Here is a 21,676-nt window from a genome sequence, read left to right on the forward strand (position 1 = left end):
TGATCATTCCACTGTTTCGGGAATCTGCGTTCATACGGACGCTCGTTCACCCAATCATTAGCATGTGTAAAAGGGTCTCAGCTCATGCCTGTCTTCTAAAGATAGCCCAAATCAAACTGTTTTCATGTAATAGAAAAGAATATGGTCAGTGGACATATATGGACAGTGACGTCAAGGGCTTTTTGTAGTCAGGAGTCTCTGGCCAGGGAGCTTGCGCTGCTCTGGCCCGGGACTTCATAGTTGAATGCTGAATCAGGGAGCTGACGGTACCCTGCTTCAGCATTTGATTCAACTGTATCTGCCTCCTGAGGACACAGATACAGTTGAAACTGGGACATACCGCCGGCCGTGCGGAACACAGCCCGTAATCCGGGACTGTCCCACTGAATCCGGGAGGGCTGGGAGGTATGACATTGGAGTATGTACTGTACATGAGAACGTGCCCGTGATTTTATAGTCCTGTTGCGTGTTTGGTATGTGGATGGTGTTTGATGACAAGATGTTGGTACAGGTCTTGCATTTTCTACTGTTGCAAGGAAAAGTACCAGTTTCTGATGGTGATGAGAGGAGGGCACTTCTGACCTGGAGATTCCTTAGGTTTAGTGGCTGTTTCCAGATTATCAGCAGGTCATCAATGTACCGGAATCATGCTAGAGGTTTAGTTGCGCAGGTTGATAAAAACGCCTCCTCTAGTTTGGACATGAACAGGTTAGCATATTGTGGTGACATTTTGCTACCCATAGCGCTTCCCATACAATCCAGATATATGTCTTTGTCAAATGAAAAATAATTGTTATGGAGTACGACGAATCTACATTGGAGAAACAAAATAAAAACTGCAAACCAGAATGAATTTTCACAGACGTACAATAAAAAAGCAGATGGATACTCCCGTGGGAAAACACTTCTCTGGACCAGACCACGGTATTGCAGATTTAACAGTCCTAATACTGAAGGGTAATTTTAAGAACGACAGAGAGAAAAATTAGTGAATTCAAGTGGATGATAACAATCTAGTCATTGACACAAGGCCTCAATCTAACGCCTGGATTTATGAGCCATTACATGGACACACGTCACACCCCCCATCAGACTGACTCCAGATCCCTCAACTTCTAAAAGCCATCTCCTCTATAACCTTAGTTTTATTGCCCGGGCTTACCTTAATGATGTATCACCTCATGTACTAATTGTCTTTGTGTAACTTATGAATTGTAAATCTTAAATGTTGTGCTTTTTTCTAAGTCGTTCATTTGTAAACTTGCCTGAAGAAGGAGCCTGTGTGCTCTGAAAGCCGCATACAGAACTTTTATGGTTAGCCAATAAAGGTATCATACCTGCCATACTTTTGTCTTTTTTAACACAAAAGTATTTAACATTGCATATGGTTTCTGGCTAACATGGTACTACACTGTTTTTTACTGTATAACTTGCTATACATTGTCTTAAACTTCCCCATTCTCTTGAATTTAAATACAATTAGATTGTTTCACTTGTTTCAGAAAATATGACTGGTTGATTCAAGCACAGGCTCGAGAGCTATCATTGCTGAGACAGAAGGTGAGAGAAGGACAAAGTGTATGTCGCATTCTTACTCAACATCTGGAAGAAGCCATAAAATCATTTGAAGAGATGCTTCAAGCGAATGATATAGATTACATGGGCCAAAGTTTCAGAGAGCACCTATGTCAAGGAAATGAACTGTCAAAGAAATTGAACAGTAAACTCAACAGCAGTAAGTTTTACATATTATATAAATGGAATTAAAAAGGATGAAACAATAAAATAGAGATTTGTAGTCAAAAGCAATGGTACATTCAAGCTCCATAACTTCATGCCAAATAAATTAAATCAGTACAATTATCAGTTAACACACAGTTTTTTTAGCGCTGATTTTGACCGCGTTGGAATCAGCGCCAAAAATCACCCCAGGTCTCCCGCCATTGATTTCAATGGGAGTCAGTGGCATTTATTTTCCCGGGTGGTTTCTGACTGCTCGTGCAAAAAAAAAAGCATCATACCCTATATTGGAGCAGTTTCCGCCTCTGAAACTCCATTGAAACCAATGCACTGCTCGTTTAAAGCATTTTTTGTTGTGTTTTTTTTTACCAAAATCTGCCTGTGGTTTTTGCATTTGCTTCATTGAAAAAAAAGCTATGGCAAAAAAATAGCGTCAAAAGCTGGCATTTCAAAATCTGCTTGACAAAAACTTCTGTGAGACATTATTTAGGCTATGTTCACATCTGCATTCGGTATTTCCATTGCTCTGCTCCGTCATAGGAGCAGAGCAACAAAAATATCGGACACACAGGTTCCATTGCACCACGGACACCACTAGCGGCCGACGGAAACATGACTGAACCCATTAAAGTCAGTGGGTTCCGTCGGTCACTAGTGGTGTCCGTGGTTTTACAGGATATAATAGCACAGCATGCTGCGCTATTATTTTTGTTGGAATCTGAGACGGAGGCCCCTAAGGGAGACTCCAATGGAGATGTTAACTAAGCCTTAGTTTGATGCATGTACAGCTATTGTATTTGTAGCGTATATTACATAGAAAAGATAAGGACTAACCCCTTGCAGCTGTTTTTTTTTATCCCCGCCATCCTAAAGCGATAAATTTTTCATTTTTCTGTTAACATAGCCGTATGAGGGTTAGCTTTTTGCGGGGACAAGCTGTAGTTTAATGGAACCATTAAGGCTATGTTCATATGGGGCCAATATGCTGCGTAAAAGTACACAGCGTATCCGCCCTGCTGGCTGCACGGAATTCCGACCGAAAAACTGCACCAAATTGTGGTGTAGTTTTTCGGCTGGAATATCTGCTGCTGAAAACTGCACATAAAAAATTTTCATACTTACGTAGCCATGGCACGCATCCCTGTAGGCTGGCTTCAAGGGATGATGTTTCATCCCATGTTACTACTGCATCCTGCAATTAGCTGCAGTAGTCTCATAGGATGAAACATCATCCCAGGAGGCCGGCCTGGATGAAGAAGCACAGAATTCTGGGTAAGTATAAGTTTTTTGTATTTTTCTCTGAGTTGTGATATTTGTAGCAGAATTGTAGCTTTTCCGCTGAAAAAATTGCAACATCTGCTATTTGTTGGGTATGAAGCGGGCTCAGCTCATGAGCCTGCTCCATACTACCCCTTTCCGGCCATGAAGTACAGTGACCTCAAATGTCAGGAACGGGTTAAATATATACATTGAAGCTTCTAGGCCCTGATCCGAAGTGTATACCAGGGCCCCCAACCATTCCATGCCACCTATAGTAGTGCTGTTGTCAAATGTTGCAGAGGGGCTTTTGGGCTCTCTCATGTACCACAGGGCCTGGGTATATCTGCATAACAGGCAACACTACAACTATGCCACTAAATATGGTTTCAAGCTCTTAACACAGAACCATATGGCCAACACTAAATTATAGTTGGTGTACTAAAGCCAGGGTTGTCAACCTCCTTTATTTTTTTTTCTGGACAACTTAGATAAAAATCACATAGACCAAATTTTTTATGAACAAATTGGCTCAGAATACTACTGTGTATGTATTTACAGCACTTACTGACAATTGTAAAATTCTGATAACTCTAATCACAATAACCTGAACAAGTATTCCAGCTTAAAAAAAGCAGAACTATACAAAGATCATTTTTTTTACTTTATGGACAGAGGCAACCCTGACTGGTGCACTTATCTACACTATATGGCCAAACATATGTGGACACCTTACCATCACACCTATATAAATTTAATGGACATCTCATTCCAAATCCATGGCCTCTAATATGGAGTTGGGCCCCCGTTTGCCTCTTTAACAACCTCCACTCTATTGGAAAGACTTTCCACTAGTTTGGAGTGTGTCTGTGGGAACTATTGCCCACTCAGCCAAAAGAGCATTTCTAAGGTCAGGCACTGAAGGTTGGATGAAAAGGTCTGAATCACAATCAGCACTCCAATTCACCCCAAAGCGGTTGGATTTGAATCTTGGCTCTGTGGTCACTCGAGTTCCTCCACATCAAACTCTAAAAATCAACAAATTTCAGTCTGTATGCCAAAAAACTCCATCCTGAATTTTCTTTACCCCCCTATTTTATAACTGTAAATTTGGGAAGATTAACTTCAAAGCGCCTTGGATCTTAAGCACCTACTTTACCTGCAGATACAACCTATGTAATAATGTATTTAGAGGTTTCTTCTTTTTTTCCTCTTTTTGACTGGCCAATTTCCAGCAAGTCCCAGATATCCCTAATCTTCCCTTTACTGTTACTAACCATCCCTTTCAAACTGCACAATTCCTCCCAATTAACGAGATATTGTAGCTGGGTAGCCCAGTAGTACAGTCTGAAGTATTGGACCACCAGCCCCCCCTTTTCTTCATCCTAGTTGAGGGCTTGTAATCTAATTCTTGCTCTTGCCTCTAAACACCAGATCTCTCATTAAACTTTCTATAATTTCCCCCAGACATATAGGGCTATTTTCCAAAATATACATAATATGTCATCTTACCTAAACTTATTCTATCTGCCATATAGTTTATGCCAGATTTTAACCTTAGATTAATTTTTTTGCAAAAGGGTGTTACATTTAACTTCTTATATCCCCGGATATCACTATACCGAGATACTTAACGTGTCTTCTTTCCCCCAAAATCTTTATTTTCTCATGTCTAATTTCTCTATCTAGTGGTAACAAACTGGTCTTTCCCCAATTTATTTTTAAACCTGTCAACCCTGCCTAGAACCCCTAGATAATTGAAAAACCTTTGACAGCTCTTCATTAACCAAAACCACTGATCTAGGATCCCTATAGAGAGCTTTTACCCAATATATGAATTTTGGTCCAAAACCATAACCCTCCATCAAATGTCAGAGGAAAGACCACTCCAACCTGTCAAACGCTTTAACAGCATCTAACGACAGGATGGAGTCGTCGTCCCCCCTCGCTCTCCTCTATATTCCCATACAGTCTGCTGATGTTGTGAAGCGTTTACCTACATGGTATAAACCCACACTGGTCGCAATGTATCAGTAAGGTTATAACTGATCTCAATATATTAGGCAACGCTTTTGCTATTATTTTTACGTCTGCATTCAGGAGTGAAATCTGGCGATAGGATTTAGCATTAATTTTCTCCTTTCCCTGTCTGAGTAAGAGAGTTATTGTTGCTTCATACATTGATTGGGTTAAACCATATCTGTTTTGGACTTCATTAGCCAAAGTCGTAAGTCTCAGAACAAGTACTGTTCCATATCTCCGCTATATCTCAAAGGGAAGCCCATCTGGGGCTTTAAATTTAGAGGACTCTCTTACCACCTTCCATATTTCTTCTGTTGTAATACATTATCTGCCTCTGCCATTTTTTTCTCCTGACCTGATCATTTAGGGAGGGCACTCTCCTCAACAAATCCTTTAATTCCTCCTCAGTTCGAACATTTTTTGTGATCTATAAAGCTCCTGATAAAACCTCTTAAATTTTATCTTGCTGGTTCACCACTCCCTTCTCATCCCTTACTGCTGTGATCTTCGTGGTGGTTTCTTGAACTCTGATCATCCTAACAAGTAGTTTCCCAGGTCTTCCTCCTTCCAGGAAGCTCCTTTGATCTGAGAAGAAAATTTTACCCTGTGCATTTCTATCCAGTACCACCCTATATTTATACCTCCCACCCTTGTTTCGATTCTTCATCCCGCCTAGTATAAGTCTGCCTCAGCTCTTCCTGCTTCAAGCTTAGCCTCATGCTCTTCCTTGCGAAAGTCCCTTTTAATACCCATAACTAATTTATACATTAGTCCCCTCAGGAATGCCTTTGAAGCATCCCAGATCACTGATGCCGAACCTATATTGGTGTAAGAAAAAAAAAAGCACATCTCATTTATAATTTTAACCTCACTCCGCAACAAAGGCAATCAATAAGATTTTATTTTTAAATTATTGCTAAGACTCTTCTGCTTTTCTATTTCTAGTCCCACTAACAGTGGGGAGTGATCTGAGATGCTTTTAGGCTCATACACAATAATCTGCACCATTGACATAGCCTCTTGGGAGCCCAGGACCAGGTCTATTCTCGATAAAGTGTTACTAAATTTGTTGTAACATGAGAATGCCATCCCTTCAGGCTTTTTAGCTCTCCACACATCTATCCACCCCACCTCTTTCATAAGTCTCAAAAGCGGAGACACATATTCTGCAGTGCAGCCACCGTCAAGTCCCATCCTGTCAACTTTCCTATTAATAATACAATTATAATCCACCATTACAATTACAGGATGGTCCCAGCTTTGCTGAACGAATTTGGTCAAAGAGAGAAGGACCTCATGGGTATATGGCGGTGGAATGTAAATAAAGGCCAAAACGACTTTATTTGCTCCTAATTCCATGAGCAAGTAGACATATCTCCCCTTATTATCGACTTGATTTATTTATTTATTTATTTTTACCGTCCCTTTAACTACTTTATGAAGTAGAATACTAACACCTTTTCAGTACACAGAGTAGAGTAAATTATATTTTCCTCCAATTTCCATGTAACATATTCACTCTCTTGAATGAATTGTGTTTCTAAGAGGCAAATTACCCCCGGTAGATGGTTCCATATTACCCTAAATACAGCTACTCTCCCTTTTTCTGTCGGTTAGGTCCCTCACATTCCATACCAACAACTGCAAATACATTTAATATAACTTTTTTTATTTGACACTCTTTTAGCAGGAAGGAAAAAAATATATAAAAGAAAAAATAGTAATTTTTAACCCCAATCTCTTTCGCCCATCCCTTCCCTCCTGAACCATCACTGTTTTACACAGAGTAATAGAACCTCTTAACTCAGTCTAATAGCCCACTTGTCTCCCCCAACGCCCAACAGGATAGCAGAAACAAAACCATTAATTATAATACCTATTTTGGAGAGAACCCAGGACATGCTTATTTAATCTCTTTAGTATCCCTCCATTTCGCCACCTCTACTGGGTCCTGAAAGAAGTACCCTGGTTCCTGACACAACACCCTAGGTTTAGAAGGGAACAACAGGGGGTATTTTATATTTGCTTCCCTCAACCTTTTCTTAACTTTAACAAATTTAAACCAGGCTTGCTGCGTCTCTCTGATGTAGTCCAGGTACATTGCAATTTTGTTTCCATGAAACTGTTCCCCTCTCTGAGGACAGCATCAATTTGCAAAGGATCATGTGGGGTAAGCCTCCATATGCTGGGGCACAAGAAGGAACCCGATGAGCCCTTTCTGCTCCAAAAAGACAAGACAGACTGTCTTACTCAAAAAAAAAAATGAAGAGCCATTATTTTATAAATTTCGCACAGTTGCTCCCTTCGGACTTCTCCGGAAAGCTGATATTACATTTTTTAAATACAAATAACCTATCCAGAGTACAGGTCATCATGATATGATAGCTGTAGGTCAGTGACCCAGAACACCAGACGTTTATATACTGACAAAATGTCAATTGGATAGGTTATGAGTAGTCAAAAAGCCATGTGTGGTTCATTACACAGGGGAGTACGCACACACAGGAAAAATAATACACAGGTTTTATATAACTTTATTTATAACAATTCTTTTTTCACATTGTTCTTTACTTTCACAATGGATGAGGTATTAGTTCGAATTTTCTGTATACAATACCATTAAAAAATGTACAAATAAATAATTGAGATATGGAAATTTATCATAAAAAAAGTACAGTATTCAGAAAGACTTTAAGTCTGCAATACACGTCAAGGGTCCTCATTCTCTTGCGAGTCCCTAACCTAACTTTAACGAAACAAACTAAACTGGACTAGTAAAAACTGTAAACTCAATAGTCCCAGAACGATAGTTCTATCATATAGCATCTATCTGCCATGGAACAGATCCATCAGGTGACAGAAAATATAGTCAGCATAGATTTCCCGGACTGCCAGTCCTGACGCTCCAGGTCTTTCATACTGGCTCTGTTCCAGAAGAATTGTTGATGTTGGCATGTATTGCTGCAGCTCTCAGTCCAAAACAGCATTGTGAATCCGGCAAAAGTTGTGGAGGATGACACTGACTTGGATAACCAGTGTCACATGATCCGGACTCATCTGCATAGCGGACTCCAACACCCACCACCTGCTGCTCAGAATTCCAAGGGCACACTCCACATACCACCTCGCACGGGTAAGGCGATAGTTAAAAATGCACCTCTGGTCATCCAAGCCACATGGGGGGACAGTCCAAAGCCTTCATCAGCCACGATGTCAAATGATGTAGTAGGTCAAGAAGATCCAGGCAGATTTCTTGGTTCAGGAAGGACGAGCTGGTTGGATTGAAGCCGTTCATCCATTCTGGAAGTCCTAAAGATGCCAGCATCAGCAGAGCTCCCATAGGCCCCTATGTCTATAATTACAAACCGGTAGTCACTGTCAGCCAAGGCCAACAGCACCACAGAGAAATAGTCGCTGACAGATCACTTCGCAGGTCAGTCAGTTGATCCACGAATTGGTGGAGGAACCCAGCAGAAACTCGAAATGCAGCGATGCAACTGAGTTCCCGGTTGCCATAAAAAAATAAATATTATAACCAGTACCAGGGCAAAATGGCAACAATAAGCCAAGGGACAAAGAGGACAACAAGACTGCTATCTATTCAAGGGAGACATGGGGAAACGGTGAAAGGGGACATTATGTTATGTGTTCTTACCTGAGGGTGAAGATAAGCCGTTTCCCGGGAGAAATGCACTGTCGCAGGTCAACCAGACGATGATCAAAGGCAGCGATGGACAGATGACAGTAGCTGTGAAACTTGTCCAGGTGCTGCTGCAGGTCAGTGTACAGGGTGTCGAAATGACCCTACCTAGTCCGTTAGGAGACAATGGGGTGAACCCAATACCTCCTCATCATTCTCTTTGGTTCTTCGTCCAGCATTGGTGCTTGCTGCCAAAATCGCCGCGAGAGGAGCCAGTCCAGTGAACATCATCCACAGGAAAGCTGGACATCTTTGCAGTCAAGGAATTGCCAGAAACCACAGCTAGGTCAGCAGAGGAATCAGACAGAGCTCTCAACAAGGAAAAATGCAACTAAAATGGCACCAGTGACCATATCAGGGGGTTGGGACTTCTAGCATGTGACCAACTCAGGGGGTTGGGACAACTAGATTCATAATTTTCAACCTTCCACAAATATTGCAGATACGTAATTACAGATACGGATGGACTGCGGAATGTTTTTCACGGGCACATACTCTGCAAATACTACCACTATCTGTGTATGACAGATATAAAGTGCATTAGGGTGCAAGAAGTGTGAGGGATACTGCTGAATGAGGGGGTCAAGTTCTCATGACTAATGTAAATGGAGGGCCAGGGAAAGGAATCAGATTAGGGAATGTGATAGGCCTGTCTAAAAAGATGTCTTTTCAGGGCATATTTAAAACTGTGGATGTTGGGAATTAATCTGATTGTCTGGGGTAGTTAGTTATAGAGATAGGTAAGTGACAAATTGGATAGGCTCGTGGTTCTAATGCCTTTTGTAAAGATTTGTGTGGCATTTAAGATGTCAAGGTGTCACGTTGGGTATGTGGACCCACTGCACCGTACCGCCTTGACGGTATGGCAGCTGGCCAACAGGACACAGGTCACAGTCTATAGTTCGTATAGTGTACCTGTGTTAGCTCAGATAGTAGCAAGATAGGCTCGACTGGGACTAGGCAGCAGGCAGGCGCCAGGCGTGGTGTAGCAGGACAGGCGTGGAACACAACACAGCATGACTTCAGCTCAACACGGCACTTGACCAGGATAGAACGGGATACAGGTAGCAGGAACGGTCAACACTGGGAACTGGAAACCACTTAGGAGACCATTTACATAGATATACTAGGATAATGACAACAAGGCTCAGGCAAGGCAGGAAGGGCCAGAGCTCATCTTATAGTCCAGGGTGCTCTGGGAGCAATTAGCTCAATCTTACACCTGTTTGCGCTCTGGCTCCAAGGCTGGACTGAGCTCGAGAGCGTGCCCTGGTGGTCACTGTGGAACAGGACGGCCGCATGTGCAGACATCTCTGGAGAGAAGGGCGTCGACCAGACGGAAGAAGTTTGTGGTCAGCAACCACAGATGTTACACAAGGACAAACTGGATATCGTGATGATTTGGAAGCTAAAAATGTAGCTTTGCTATTCATTAAAGTAGAAACAGTCGTATAGTTAGAGGAGATTTTAAACTAGGATCTATGGGTGGAGGAGGTTGGAGATACATTCCTCAACATTGAAATTGCAACACCAAGTAGAAAAAGTTTTGGAATTGTGGAAATCACAGGATCGATAGACATGTTAATGATACACTACCGTTCAAAAGTTTAGGGTCACTTAGAAATTTCATTATTTTTGAAAGAAAAGCACAGTTTTTTTCAATGAAGATAACATTAAATTAATCAGAAATACACTCTATACATTGTTAATGTGCTAAATGACTATTCTAGCTGCAAACGTCTGTTTTTTAATGCAATATCTACATAGGTGTATAGAGGCCCATTTCCAACAACCATCACTCCAGTGTTCTAATGGTACGTTGTGTTTGCTAACTGTGTTAGAAGGCTAATGGATGATTAGAAAACACTTGAAAACCCTTGTGCAATTATGTTAGCACCGCTGTAAACAGTTTTGCTGTTTAGAGGAGCTATAAAACTGACCTTCCTTTGAGCTAGTTGAGAATCTGGAGCATTACATTTGTGGGTTCGATTAAACTCTCAAAATGGCTAGAAAAAGAGAGCTTTCATGTGAAACTTGACAGTCTATTCTTGTTCTTAGAAATGAAGGCTATTCCATGCGAGAAATTGCCAAGGAACTGAAGATTTCCTACAACGGTGTGTACTACTCCCTTCAGAGGACAGCACACACAGGCTCTAACCAGAGTAGAAAGAGAAGTGGGAGGCCCTGTTGCACAACTGAGCAACAAGACAAGTACATCGGAGTCTCTAGTTTGAGAAATAGACGCCTCACAGGTCCTCAACTGGCAGCTTCATTAAATAATACCTGTAAAACGCCAGTGTCAACGTCTACAGTAAAGAGGCGACTCCGGGATGCTGGCCTTCAGGGCAGAGTGGCAAAGAAAAAGCCATATCTGAGACTGGCTAATAAAAGGAAAAGATTAATATGGGCAAAAGCACACAGGCAGAGGAAGATTGGAAAAAAGTGTTATGGACAGACGAATCGAAGTTTGAAGTGTTTGGATCACACAGAAGAACATTTGTGAGACGCAGAACAAGTGAAAAGATGCTGGAAGAGTGCCTGACGCCATCTGTCAAGCATGGTGGAGGTAATGTGATGGTCTGGGGTTGCTTTGGTGCTGGTAAAGTGGGAGATTTGTACAAGGTCAAATGGATTTTGAATAAGGAAGGCTATCACTCCATTTTGCAACGCCATGCCGTAACCTGTGGACAGCGCTTGATTGGAGCCAATTTCATCCTACAACAGGACAATGACCCAAAGCACACCTCCAAATAATGCAAGAACTATTTAGGGAAGAAGCAGGCAACTGGTATTCTATCTGTAATGGAGTGGCCAGTGCAGTCACCAGATCTCAACCCCATAGAGCTGTTGTGGGAGTAGCTTGACCGTATGGTACGCAAGAATTGCCCATCAAGCCAATCCAACTTGTGGGAGGGGCTTATGGAAATATGGGGTGAAATTTCTCCTGATTACCTCAGCAAATTAACAGCTAGAATGCCAAAGGTCTGCAATGCTGTAATTGCTGCAAATGGAGCATTCTTTGACTAAAGCAAAGTTTGAAGGAGAAAATAATTATTTCAAATAAAAATCCTTATTTCTAACCTTGTCAATGTCTTGACTATATTTTCTAGTCATTTTGCAACTCATTTGATAAATATAAGTGTGAGTTTTCATGGAAAACACAAAATTGTCTGGGTGACCCCAAACTTTTGAACGGTAGTGTATGTAAATAATTAAGAAATGGAATCAAAATATTACAAACGGTATATTTATTCAGTATCGAGTATGAGTGCCACACACAGAAATACACTCACTGACACGCATTGGCACTCTATGAATGAGGTTATTAATGGTTGTCTAGGGAATGTTATTCCTACGCTGAATGCACTTTGGCACGCACATGATCAAGATTGGTTGCTGGCAGCTCCCTTTGCAATTGCCGACCAATGACATCCCAGATGTGCTCGATGGGAGACAAATCCAGAGATGCTGCAGGCCACGGTACAACGTTCAGGCCACACAGGCTGCTCACAGCAGCACGAGCAACATGCGGCCTGGCATTTTGCTGTTGAAAAACGGCTTCTGGGACACTTTGGAGAAATGGCAGTACCATTGGTTCCACGACCAAATCAATGTAACGCCGAGCTGTTAGTGTACCTGAAATGAAGACTAGAGGGGTCCGGATACTGTACATTATGCCACCCCACACCATAATGCCGGGAGCTGGACCGGTGTGACGTTCCCATGTGTAGGCCTCTTCATGGTGTTGTCCCCATAGTCTCCAGACCAATCTCTGGCTATCATTGTGTCCTAGATAAAAGCGGGACTCTTCACTGAAGAGGATAAACCTCCATACCAGCCTCCATTGCCATCTTGCTGTGCACCATGGTGGCCTTTGAAAGCGGTGGCATGTGGTCAATGGAACACCTGTAACTGGACATCTGGCTCGTAGTCCAATTTTGTGCAAACGCCTTCTGATGGTTTGTGTCGACATTGGTTGCCGCCCTAGTCTTAGGATGTGACATCCAATTTCACTTGCAGTACAGAATGGATCACTACGCGCCATTCTTTCAATCAAACGATCCGTCTGTGCAGCCGTTCGCCTCAGCGCACCTCTTGCTGTCATTCCCATTCATTGTTGTTCTCCCAACCTCTGGGACACACAACGTTAAACAGTGCTGACATCTCGGCCTAGGCTCATATCAATCTGCCGGAGTGATGAACCAAGTTCTCTCAGTTCAAGGATTCTGTCCGTCTCAGTTTGCTACAAGTGGCGATATCTGGCACGTCGAAAAACAGGAGACATCGCACAATCATTCCACAGAACTTGATCCGATTTTTGAGTGTCATGTGGCTAACAAACTTTGCTTTTAATCTGTCTTTTATGCCCCTTCCACATGCCACAGATTGGAGCTAGGTGCTTGAAAATTTGATCATTTGCAAATCTTAGCGACACCTGCTTCTTTCTCGATTTGCATAACCTTATGTCTTACCCTTTTTGGTGTTGCAATTTCAATGTTAGGAGTGTATAAAATCTGGACTACACAAAATAAATAGAGACTGAGGTACAGCAGGGATTAATTGCGATTAAGGGACGCTTGGGGTTAGTAACACAAGAGGGGTGGTGACTAGAAAGTGCGTGTAGTCCTTGGAAAATAAAGTGATAGAGTTGTAGGTAATATCGGCAAATAAAAAAAGTCTTAACACAATGTAGTATTATTATTATGAGGTATTAGGTGTTTCAGAAACCTGACTCTCTGAGAACCATGAGTGGATAATGAATGTGGAGGACTACAATGTGTTTAGAAAGAACATACATGAAAAAGAGGGGAAAGGTTTGTAATAGAAAACAAACAAAACAATATTCAACACTCATGATGGCTCAATGTTTGGGTAAGTTCACAGAGGGTGAATGCGTACATAGCGTTTCCCCCCTGTTGCCCACAGGGAATTTCGTCCGAGAAACCGCACCAAATACTTACCATGGCGATGTGTCCCTCCGACGCCCTGACGTTCTGTAACCCCGGGGTGATGTTCCATCCCATGTGACTGCTTCGGTCTGTGATTTGCTGCAGAGGTCACATGGGGTGCAGCTTTTCTGCCGCAAAAATTGCAACATATGCTATTCGTTGTGGGTTTTACCTCCCACTGAATTCAATAAGGAAAACGAGTAACAAAAAAGAAGCGATTACCAAATACAATTGACATGCTGCAGATTAAAAAAATTTCACCGCAGGTCTATTTCTGAGCGGTTTTTCCGCTTATCATTTACACAAAGTGTGGATGAGACTTGTTCAAATCTCATCCACTCTGCTGCTACTGTATTATGCTGCAGATGTTTCGCAACTGAATCCGTTGCGGAAAATCCACAATATTTACGCTACGTGTGAATTTACCTTTACAAATGTTGTAAAAAGAAAAAGCACTTCAAATAGTACGTTTATATCTGTGCATATATACTGAAAAAGCTATTCGTGTATACAGTCATGGTTTAAAATAATCTTGGGTCCTGGAATGTACATAATCTATGGGACCCCACCTAACACGTGAGTCTCACCTACATATCATTGTGCATAATGTGCCACACTATGCACTATACAAGGAGGACATATTAACACCATACATATTACCATCATAATGTTACTGAACAGATCCCAGCTTACCAAGACCAACCTTACCAATAATAACACTATATAAGGGCCAAATAATACTGCCATACAATGACCACATATTATCACCAAATCGTTACTAATACTACCATACTGTTACTGAACAAAACCAAGCATACCAAGGCCAATGATACCATTATACAAGCGACAAATAATACCTTCACAGCATGAACACACATTACCACCACATAGTGACGAAATAATTCCACCATACTATTACTAAACAAAACCTCCATACCTTGAACACACATTACCACCACATAGTGACTGAATAATACCTCCATACTGTTACTGAATAGTGACATCTTCTCATATTTGAGTAGATTACTTTCTCATTTCTTCTTCATCAAGCCAAGACCACCCATATAGGAGGCACAAAAGGGGGATACTATTACTGTGTGGGGCACCAGAGGTGGCATTATTACCATCTGGGGCACTACGGATGAGGTGAGGAATAGGTAGATAGTAAGTTAGGGAGTGTGCTGGAAAGGCAAGGAACCAAAGATGTCTGTGTATCAAATTCTGCAGAAACAAGTAATGCCATCTCTTCTTGGCCATGACTTGTTTCTGCAGAATCTGATACACAGACATTTTTGGTTCCTTTCCGTTCCAGCACAATCCCTACCCATTCCTCATCTCACCCCCAGATAGTAATAATGCCACCATTGGTACCCCACTTTTGTGCCTCCTTAATGCTCCACATAGTAAATGCCACATTTAGTCCGCTTCCACTAGTTATAGTGCCTCCTTTGTGCCCCCGCTCAGTACTAATGCCCCCTTTAATGCCCCAATTCGTAATAAAGCCCCTTTTATACTCCATTCAGTAATAATGCTCCCTTGTATGCCCCTATAGTAATCATGTCCCCTTTTATGCCCCCACTCAATAATAATGCCCCATTTTATGCTCCTGCTTAGTAATAATGGACCTTTTTATGCCATAACGGTAATAATGTGCTTTTCTATGCTCCCTTTTTTAATGCCCCTTTTATGTCCCACAGTAATAATTCCCCCTTTTATGCCCCTGCAGTAAAAATTGCCCTCCCTTTATGCCCCACTTTAATAAAACTCACTTTTATGCCACTCTTCAGTCAAAATGCCCACTTCTATGCCTCTACAGAAATAATGCCTTATTTTATGGCCCCACTTTAATAATTTTTATGCTCCCCTACAGTAGTGTCCCCACCTATTTATAGTGCCCCCCATTAATGTTGCCCCCTTTGCGCCACTAGGGAAAAAAAGTAAACTCACCTAGCCTTGTTCTTCTGTTGCGACGATAAGTTGGAACTTCCTACTCTCTATGAACTCGGTGGCCTGGCGCAGATGGCGGGATGCAGTCACCTTATCACGCTGCCTATACTGGGCTGCTGATGTCATCAGCATGCTCATGGTGTCTCGTAGGCCACAAGCCTAAACCAGCCTGTGGCCTACGAGAGTAAATGGCTTAGCAGAAAGACAATGGCTCTCTGCAGCAGCATCATTTGATGCATTCCAATGGTGGATGGGGCCACCAAGCAGTGGGCCCACCCTGAGCCCAGGCAGTCGCCCAAAACTCCCCTTTGGTAATCCGTCACTGGGCGTATACATTAAATGTATCCATATACCCCCGTTCACTTGACGGAGGGTAAAAGATTGTCCTTTTGGCCTCTGACGGCCTGATATTTGCCAGTATATCTTTTTATTTGCTGAATAGAATAGCTTAGTTGACTATGTGATTCTATCTAGAGACACCCAGTAAAAAAAACATTTTGCGCTGTATTTTTTTTGCATTGAGACCCCATGGGCAACATATACCACTGTATGCCTATACCGTAAGACAAGTTGCAGCCTTTCCGTTGGAGGTATGTGTTGGGAGATCCTCCCTTCTTGTACTTCCAGCTATGAGTTTCTCCGATTAGAAACCCTGATGACTGTGGAAGGAGCACTATCTTCGGCAACCCCATAGAAATGAATGGAGCGGTGGAGGAGCATGTGCACTACCGCTCCATTCGTATGGGACTCCCAGGAATGGCTAGGTAAGTCTGTTCCCGTGATTGGTTGGGGTCCCAGCAGTCGGACCCCCACCGATCAGATATTTATCACCTATCCTGTGGATAGGTGATAAATATTGATTATGAGAAAACCCCTTTAATGACCAAAGCTTTGGCTCTTTAAGAAATTATGTGTCATATGAAGTCACCTCCTCACATGCCAGCAGTGAGCAGTCCAAATGTCATGCAGTCATTCAAAGGAATTCTTGATTCTAAATGGTTATTTTCAGTGGATGAAAATCTGTTCTGGCCATGAGACGATCACATTGGCACTAGACTGGTTACAGTAACAGTATATTTATCCTTTGCTGTGTGTTGGGAGGAGCTATATCTGTTTTGCAAAATGTTGCTCTGTATTTAGAGATTTCATTTGTAAAGTTCTGTAAAAGTTACATTTAATTATTTTATCTACAGAAGGATTTTCAAAGGTGGATCAAGGCACAGAAGATAAATTACTGGCAAACAGGTAAATACCAGAATAATTGGGTTTTGTTTTTCTGTAGCAGTATTTTGAAATACATTAACGCCTACATTTATATTTTATTATGACAGAAACGCAGGTAATTTTAGACTTTTTTTTTCCGTTATTACATAGCTGCATAGTTAGTATGGTTGAAAAAACAAGGAGAAGATTTTTATTTTGTAACATTTTTTAGTCTCATTAGGGGGCTTTATGTATTGATGGTTACTTTTTAACTATAATAACTAAAATTATAGCTATTTTTTACCTAAAATATGCAATTGTCACAGGACAACTATAAGGGCATTACAAGCTAAATGTATAAAATAGAAAATGGCCAGGGAAAACAATGACTAGACAAACCCCCTGCCTTTGTTGACATACAGTAGACACAGTGATCATCATCAGTCGGCTGATATCAGAGGTCACAAACCACTGCAACTCACTAAAGGTCCTTTCACACGGGCCAATGATCGGGCAAACGAGAATTTATAGAAGGCTCGTTCCCGATCACTGACCTGTAAATGCTCGTTCATCGGCTGATCTGCTTGTTTATGCAGCAATAAATATTATCATTATCAGCGACACATCTCCCTGTGTAAACAGAAAGATGTGCTGCCAACATGATGGAAATGTATGGGGACGAATGATCGTTACATAACCAAGCCTTACTCCTTGTGAAATGAGCAAATGAGCGCCAATCAACAAGCTGCCTCGTTGATCGGCCCTCGTTTTCACGGCCCATATTGGGCCGTGTAATAGGACCTTAATACTAACTTTGACCTACCCTGGCTCTCACCAATACAGACTATGTCACCCACTGACTGTGACCTTTTAGAGCCACAAACAGATGTGCTTGTTGTAACGCCGGCGGCGGGCCCTGCATCTGACGGCGTTCCCCACTGCCAGGTCTTGTACCTTGCTCGGCACTCCCTGTCTTCTGCAGCTCACAGACTTCGGATCCCTAGTGCGTGTGTGCTCCGGCCACCTTTTAAAGGGCCAGTGCACTCAACTTGGTCAGCGTCGTACAATTCTCTCCAAAACGCCCACTTGGTCAAAAGTAAAAACACGCCTAGTTGGGCATTAAGAAAGTCATTAGCATAAAGCTAAAATAGGTCATAACTTGGTGAAAATACATAGTTTTTCTAAATAAAAAAAACATTGCTGTAATCTACATTACAGCATCTATCACATTATGTAGAAGATAGGCCACTTATAATGTGGTGACAGAGCCTCTTTAAGTACTCAAGCAATGTTGTTACTAACCCCGTGTTAGCCTGCGAAGGTTCTGTATCCTGTTTCCAGAATCCTGTGTCCGTGACTATCACTGTATCCTGAGTCCTGTGTCCGTGACTTGTTCTGTATCCTGAGTCCTGTGTCCATGTCCAGTCCTGTGTCCGTGACCAGTCCTGTATTCTGCATCATGTGTGTGTGATCAATCCGGTATCCTGTACTCTGTGGTTTGCTTCAATTAATCCGACACCAGCCTGCTTCCAGTAATCCAGCACCAGCCAGTATCCGCTACCTACTATCTGACTGTGTCCAGCTGCCGCCAAGGTACCATCTACCAGTGACTGTATTTCACCTATCCGGCCAGCAGCTACACCATTACGGCGGAGTAGCCCAGTGGCTCATTGGACATTACACTTGTTCACCTTTGTGGATGGTCATAGTCCCAGTCATCATTGTAGTATTCATTCATATTTAGGTTGGCCACATGATCAGTCACAGATGTGGTCAGTCATGGTCACAGAAGGTCAATGTTGGATGCAGTTGGAAATAGTGAGTCATGTTTGTAAGGGGGTGATACCGCGCCTTTAAGTTGAACTGTCTTCTTTGTGTATCTTTCATGGTTGTTGGTACTTTCATTCTGTATTTCCTCTCATGTGGAGTGATGACTGCTCCTGTTTTATCTAGTGTATGCCTGTCATGTTATTAGCAGTCACTAGGTGTCACTGCAGTACCAATGGTTTAACATATAGAGCTGGCTGACAGGAAGTGGAGGAGAGTTGTGCCATGTGACACATGTGGAGAGAGAGAGGAGAGAGAGAGGCTGCACCCTGTGAGGAAGAGAGTTAGGGCTTTCCTCAGCCTGAAGCAGTGAATGGAGGCTGAATTGCATCCTTATTATCCAGGAACAACGAAAGAGAGTCCAGTGTATTACTGATTCTCTGAATGGAGCAGCTCTGATATGGTAAAGTCTGCTGAAAGCTACAAGACACTCAGACTCTCCTATTGGCACCCAGTAGGCCCTGCAAGACAAGTTAAGTGTTACATTGTAGAGTTCTGGTGAAGCAGAGTGTGTTGTTATCTGCAAAGCAGCTGTTTATTGGCAAGTTGGTCTTAAAGGGACGGTAGCCCGCAAATTGAATTGTGAACTACGAACTAATGCTGTGGCACCGTTTCCCTGTCGGCAGAAGAAATTGGGTTGCTTGTGATGTTTGCAAGCAACCGCTCGAGTGTGAAAGGTAGTGGTTAGCCGCCACTAGGACCTGCAGAGGCGTAGCAGTGACGTTCATTAAGTTTGTGGCGCAAACAAGAGCAGAGGGCTCCTCCCTTACTCTTGGAGTAGACCATGAGGTAGTGGGGTGGTTCCCGCAGTGACCCACAGAGGCGCAGTAGGAACAACGAATATTAGATAAATATTAGACACAACCAGTACAGGGTTGGACTCCTGCGTTCGGTTGAGGTTCCCGGCCTCGAGTTGACCACTCAGCGTATTACTACTGTAATTCACATTAACAAAGTATGAAAGAAACCAATTGTGTCCTTTTTGCCGCTCTACATAATTGGCGTAGTCGGCAGGATCCAGAACCATGTGGCAGAGCAATGGAGACGCTCCAAGCAGCAGTGTCAGAAGAGTAGGAGGGACCACCATGCCTGTTATTATCCCAGTTGAGCCGCAATGACCTGTGTTGGAAGTCTTGTATGGGGACATCACACCAGCTACAGAACTCCGTAAAAGATTCTATACACAGAGTCAGTGTGAAACAGAGACTTTGCAACAGTTCTTGGTAGGTCTGCAGAGCCTGTGGAAGAGACTGATTATCAAAGACCCAGATGGCTGTTCTACAATCCCAGACCATGATCGTGTGATTAGGGAACAGTTTGTGGCCGGACTAAAGAGTCGTCCTCTCCGGCAAGCGCTGAGAAATTACATCCGGGTGGATGCAACTATAACTCTTGCAGAGACAATTAAATAGGCCATTGATTGCCAGCGAGAGGATGAAAATTGCTACTCAAGTAAAAGGAACGGTGAAGTGGTTTCACATCCGAAAGGGCTACGGTTTTATTTGCCGAAGTGACCATAAAGTCGATGTGTTTGTCCACTGGTCTGCTATAAAGCGTAGCAACCCCAGCAAGTCTCTGCGCAGCGTTGGAGAAGGAGAGATGGTAGAATTAGATGTGATGAAAGGAAGAAAAGGCACTTGTGAAGGATCTGCCAGACACAGCTTCTGTGTCGACGCCCGAGGGTAATCAGTCTGCACCTGCTCCTAAGTCTGAGAGAGTGACACGATCTTCTACCAGGCTGGGGGGCTGAGGAGTGGGAGAGCTTATCACAGCCTGGCCAGGCGGAGCTAGCTCCCGCCCTCTGTCTATTTATACCTGCATTTCCTGCTCCTCCAGTGCCTGTGATTCTTTCCTGTTTCCTGACTCTGCTGCTGCTGCTTTTATTATTGACCTTGCTTCATTTTGACCCTGGCTTTACTGACTACGCTCCTGCTCTGCGATTTGTACCTTGTACTCTCCTGGTTTGACTCGACTCGTTTACTACTCTTGTTGCTCACTGTGTTGCCGTGGGCAACTGCCCCATTTCCCTTAGCTTCTGTGTACCCTTGTCTGTTTGTCTGTCATGCACTTATTGAGCGTAGGGACCGTCGCCCAGTTGTACGCCGTCGCCTAGGACGAGCCGTTGCAAGTAGGCAGGGACTGCGTGGCGGGTAGATTAGGGCTCACCTGTCTGTCTCCCTACCCCATCATTACAGCACTGAAGCTGCCAATGTCACAGGCCCCGGTGGTGTTCCAGTTAAGGGAAGCAGATTTGCCCCCGATAGGCAACAACCTCGTCGGCCCTTTCATCAGCTAAAATTAGACAATTTAGCAGAAGCGAGAGATCTCGTAATCAGCCATCCCACCTTTCTCCTGCAGCAGCGGAATTCACACCAGCAGTCTTCCAATGTCCAAAGTTGGTAGCAGCCAACAAATCAAGACCAGGATTGGTTCCCAAAGAAACAAAGTTTCAACAGCCATACGTATGTTCAACTGACCAGCCTAAAGACTAGTGGGGCTTGTCGACAGTAGCAGAACCGTATGCAGTGGGATTCCAAGAGGTCGAGAAAAAGGAAAGGACAACCCTACAAGAATGCAGAACTGTAGCGGCTACAGCAGTGAATGCTTGGCTCGCCTCTGTGAGTTCAAGGGACTGCACTCGAATAGGCCGGGGAAGTGTAAGTGGGTGATAATGCTCCTTTAAGTTGAACTGTCTTCTCTGTGTATCTTTCATGGTTGTTGGTACTTTCATTCTGTGTTCCCTCTTGTGTGGAGTGATGACTGCTCCTTTTATCTAGTTTATGCATGTCATGTTATCAGCAGTCACTAGGTGTCACTGCAGTACCAGTGACTAAAAGAGGCTCTGTCACCACATTATAAGTGCCCTATCTCCTGGCGCTGTAATGTAGATAACAACAGTGTTTTTTATTTTGAAAAACGATAATTTTTGAGCAAGTTATGACAAATTTTAAATTTATGCTAATTAGTTTCTTAACCCCTTCCCGCGATTGGCCGTGACTGTACGTCCAAATTCCAATTGCTTTCCCGCACT

The 21,676-nt window shown here is 42.9% G+C and overlaps 1 protein-coding gene across 1 annotated transcript in view; it reads left to right on the forward strand.

Moving 5' to 3' along the window:
* Nucleotides 1–21,676, forward strand: part of LOC142657459 (uncharacterized) — a 116,519-nt gene that overhangs the window by 46,149 nt on the left and 48,694 nt on the right. The window contains exons 8-9 of the mRNA XM_075832491.1: nt 1,503–1,735; nt 16,809–16,860. Coding sequence (XP_075688606.1) covers nt 1,503–1,735; nt 16,809–16,860 — 285 coding nt within the window. The remainder of the gene's footprint in view (nt 1–1,502; nt 1,736–16,808; nt 16,861–21,676) is intronic.

This window comes from Rhinoderma darwinii, chromosome 7 (assembly GCF_050947455.1).
Source record: "Rhinoderma darwinii isolate aRhiDar2 chromosome 7, aRhiDar2.hap1, whole genome shotgun sequence".
NCBI classification, from domain to species: domain Eukaryota; kingdom Metazoa; phylum Chordata; class Amphibia; order Anura; family Rhinodermatidae; genus Rhinoderma; species Rhinoderma darwinii.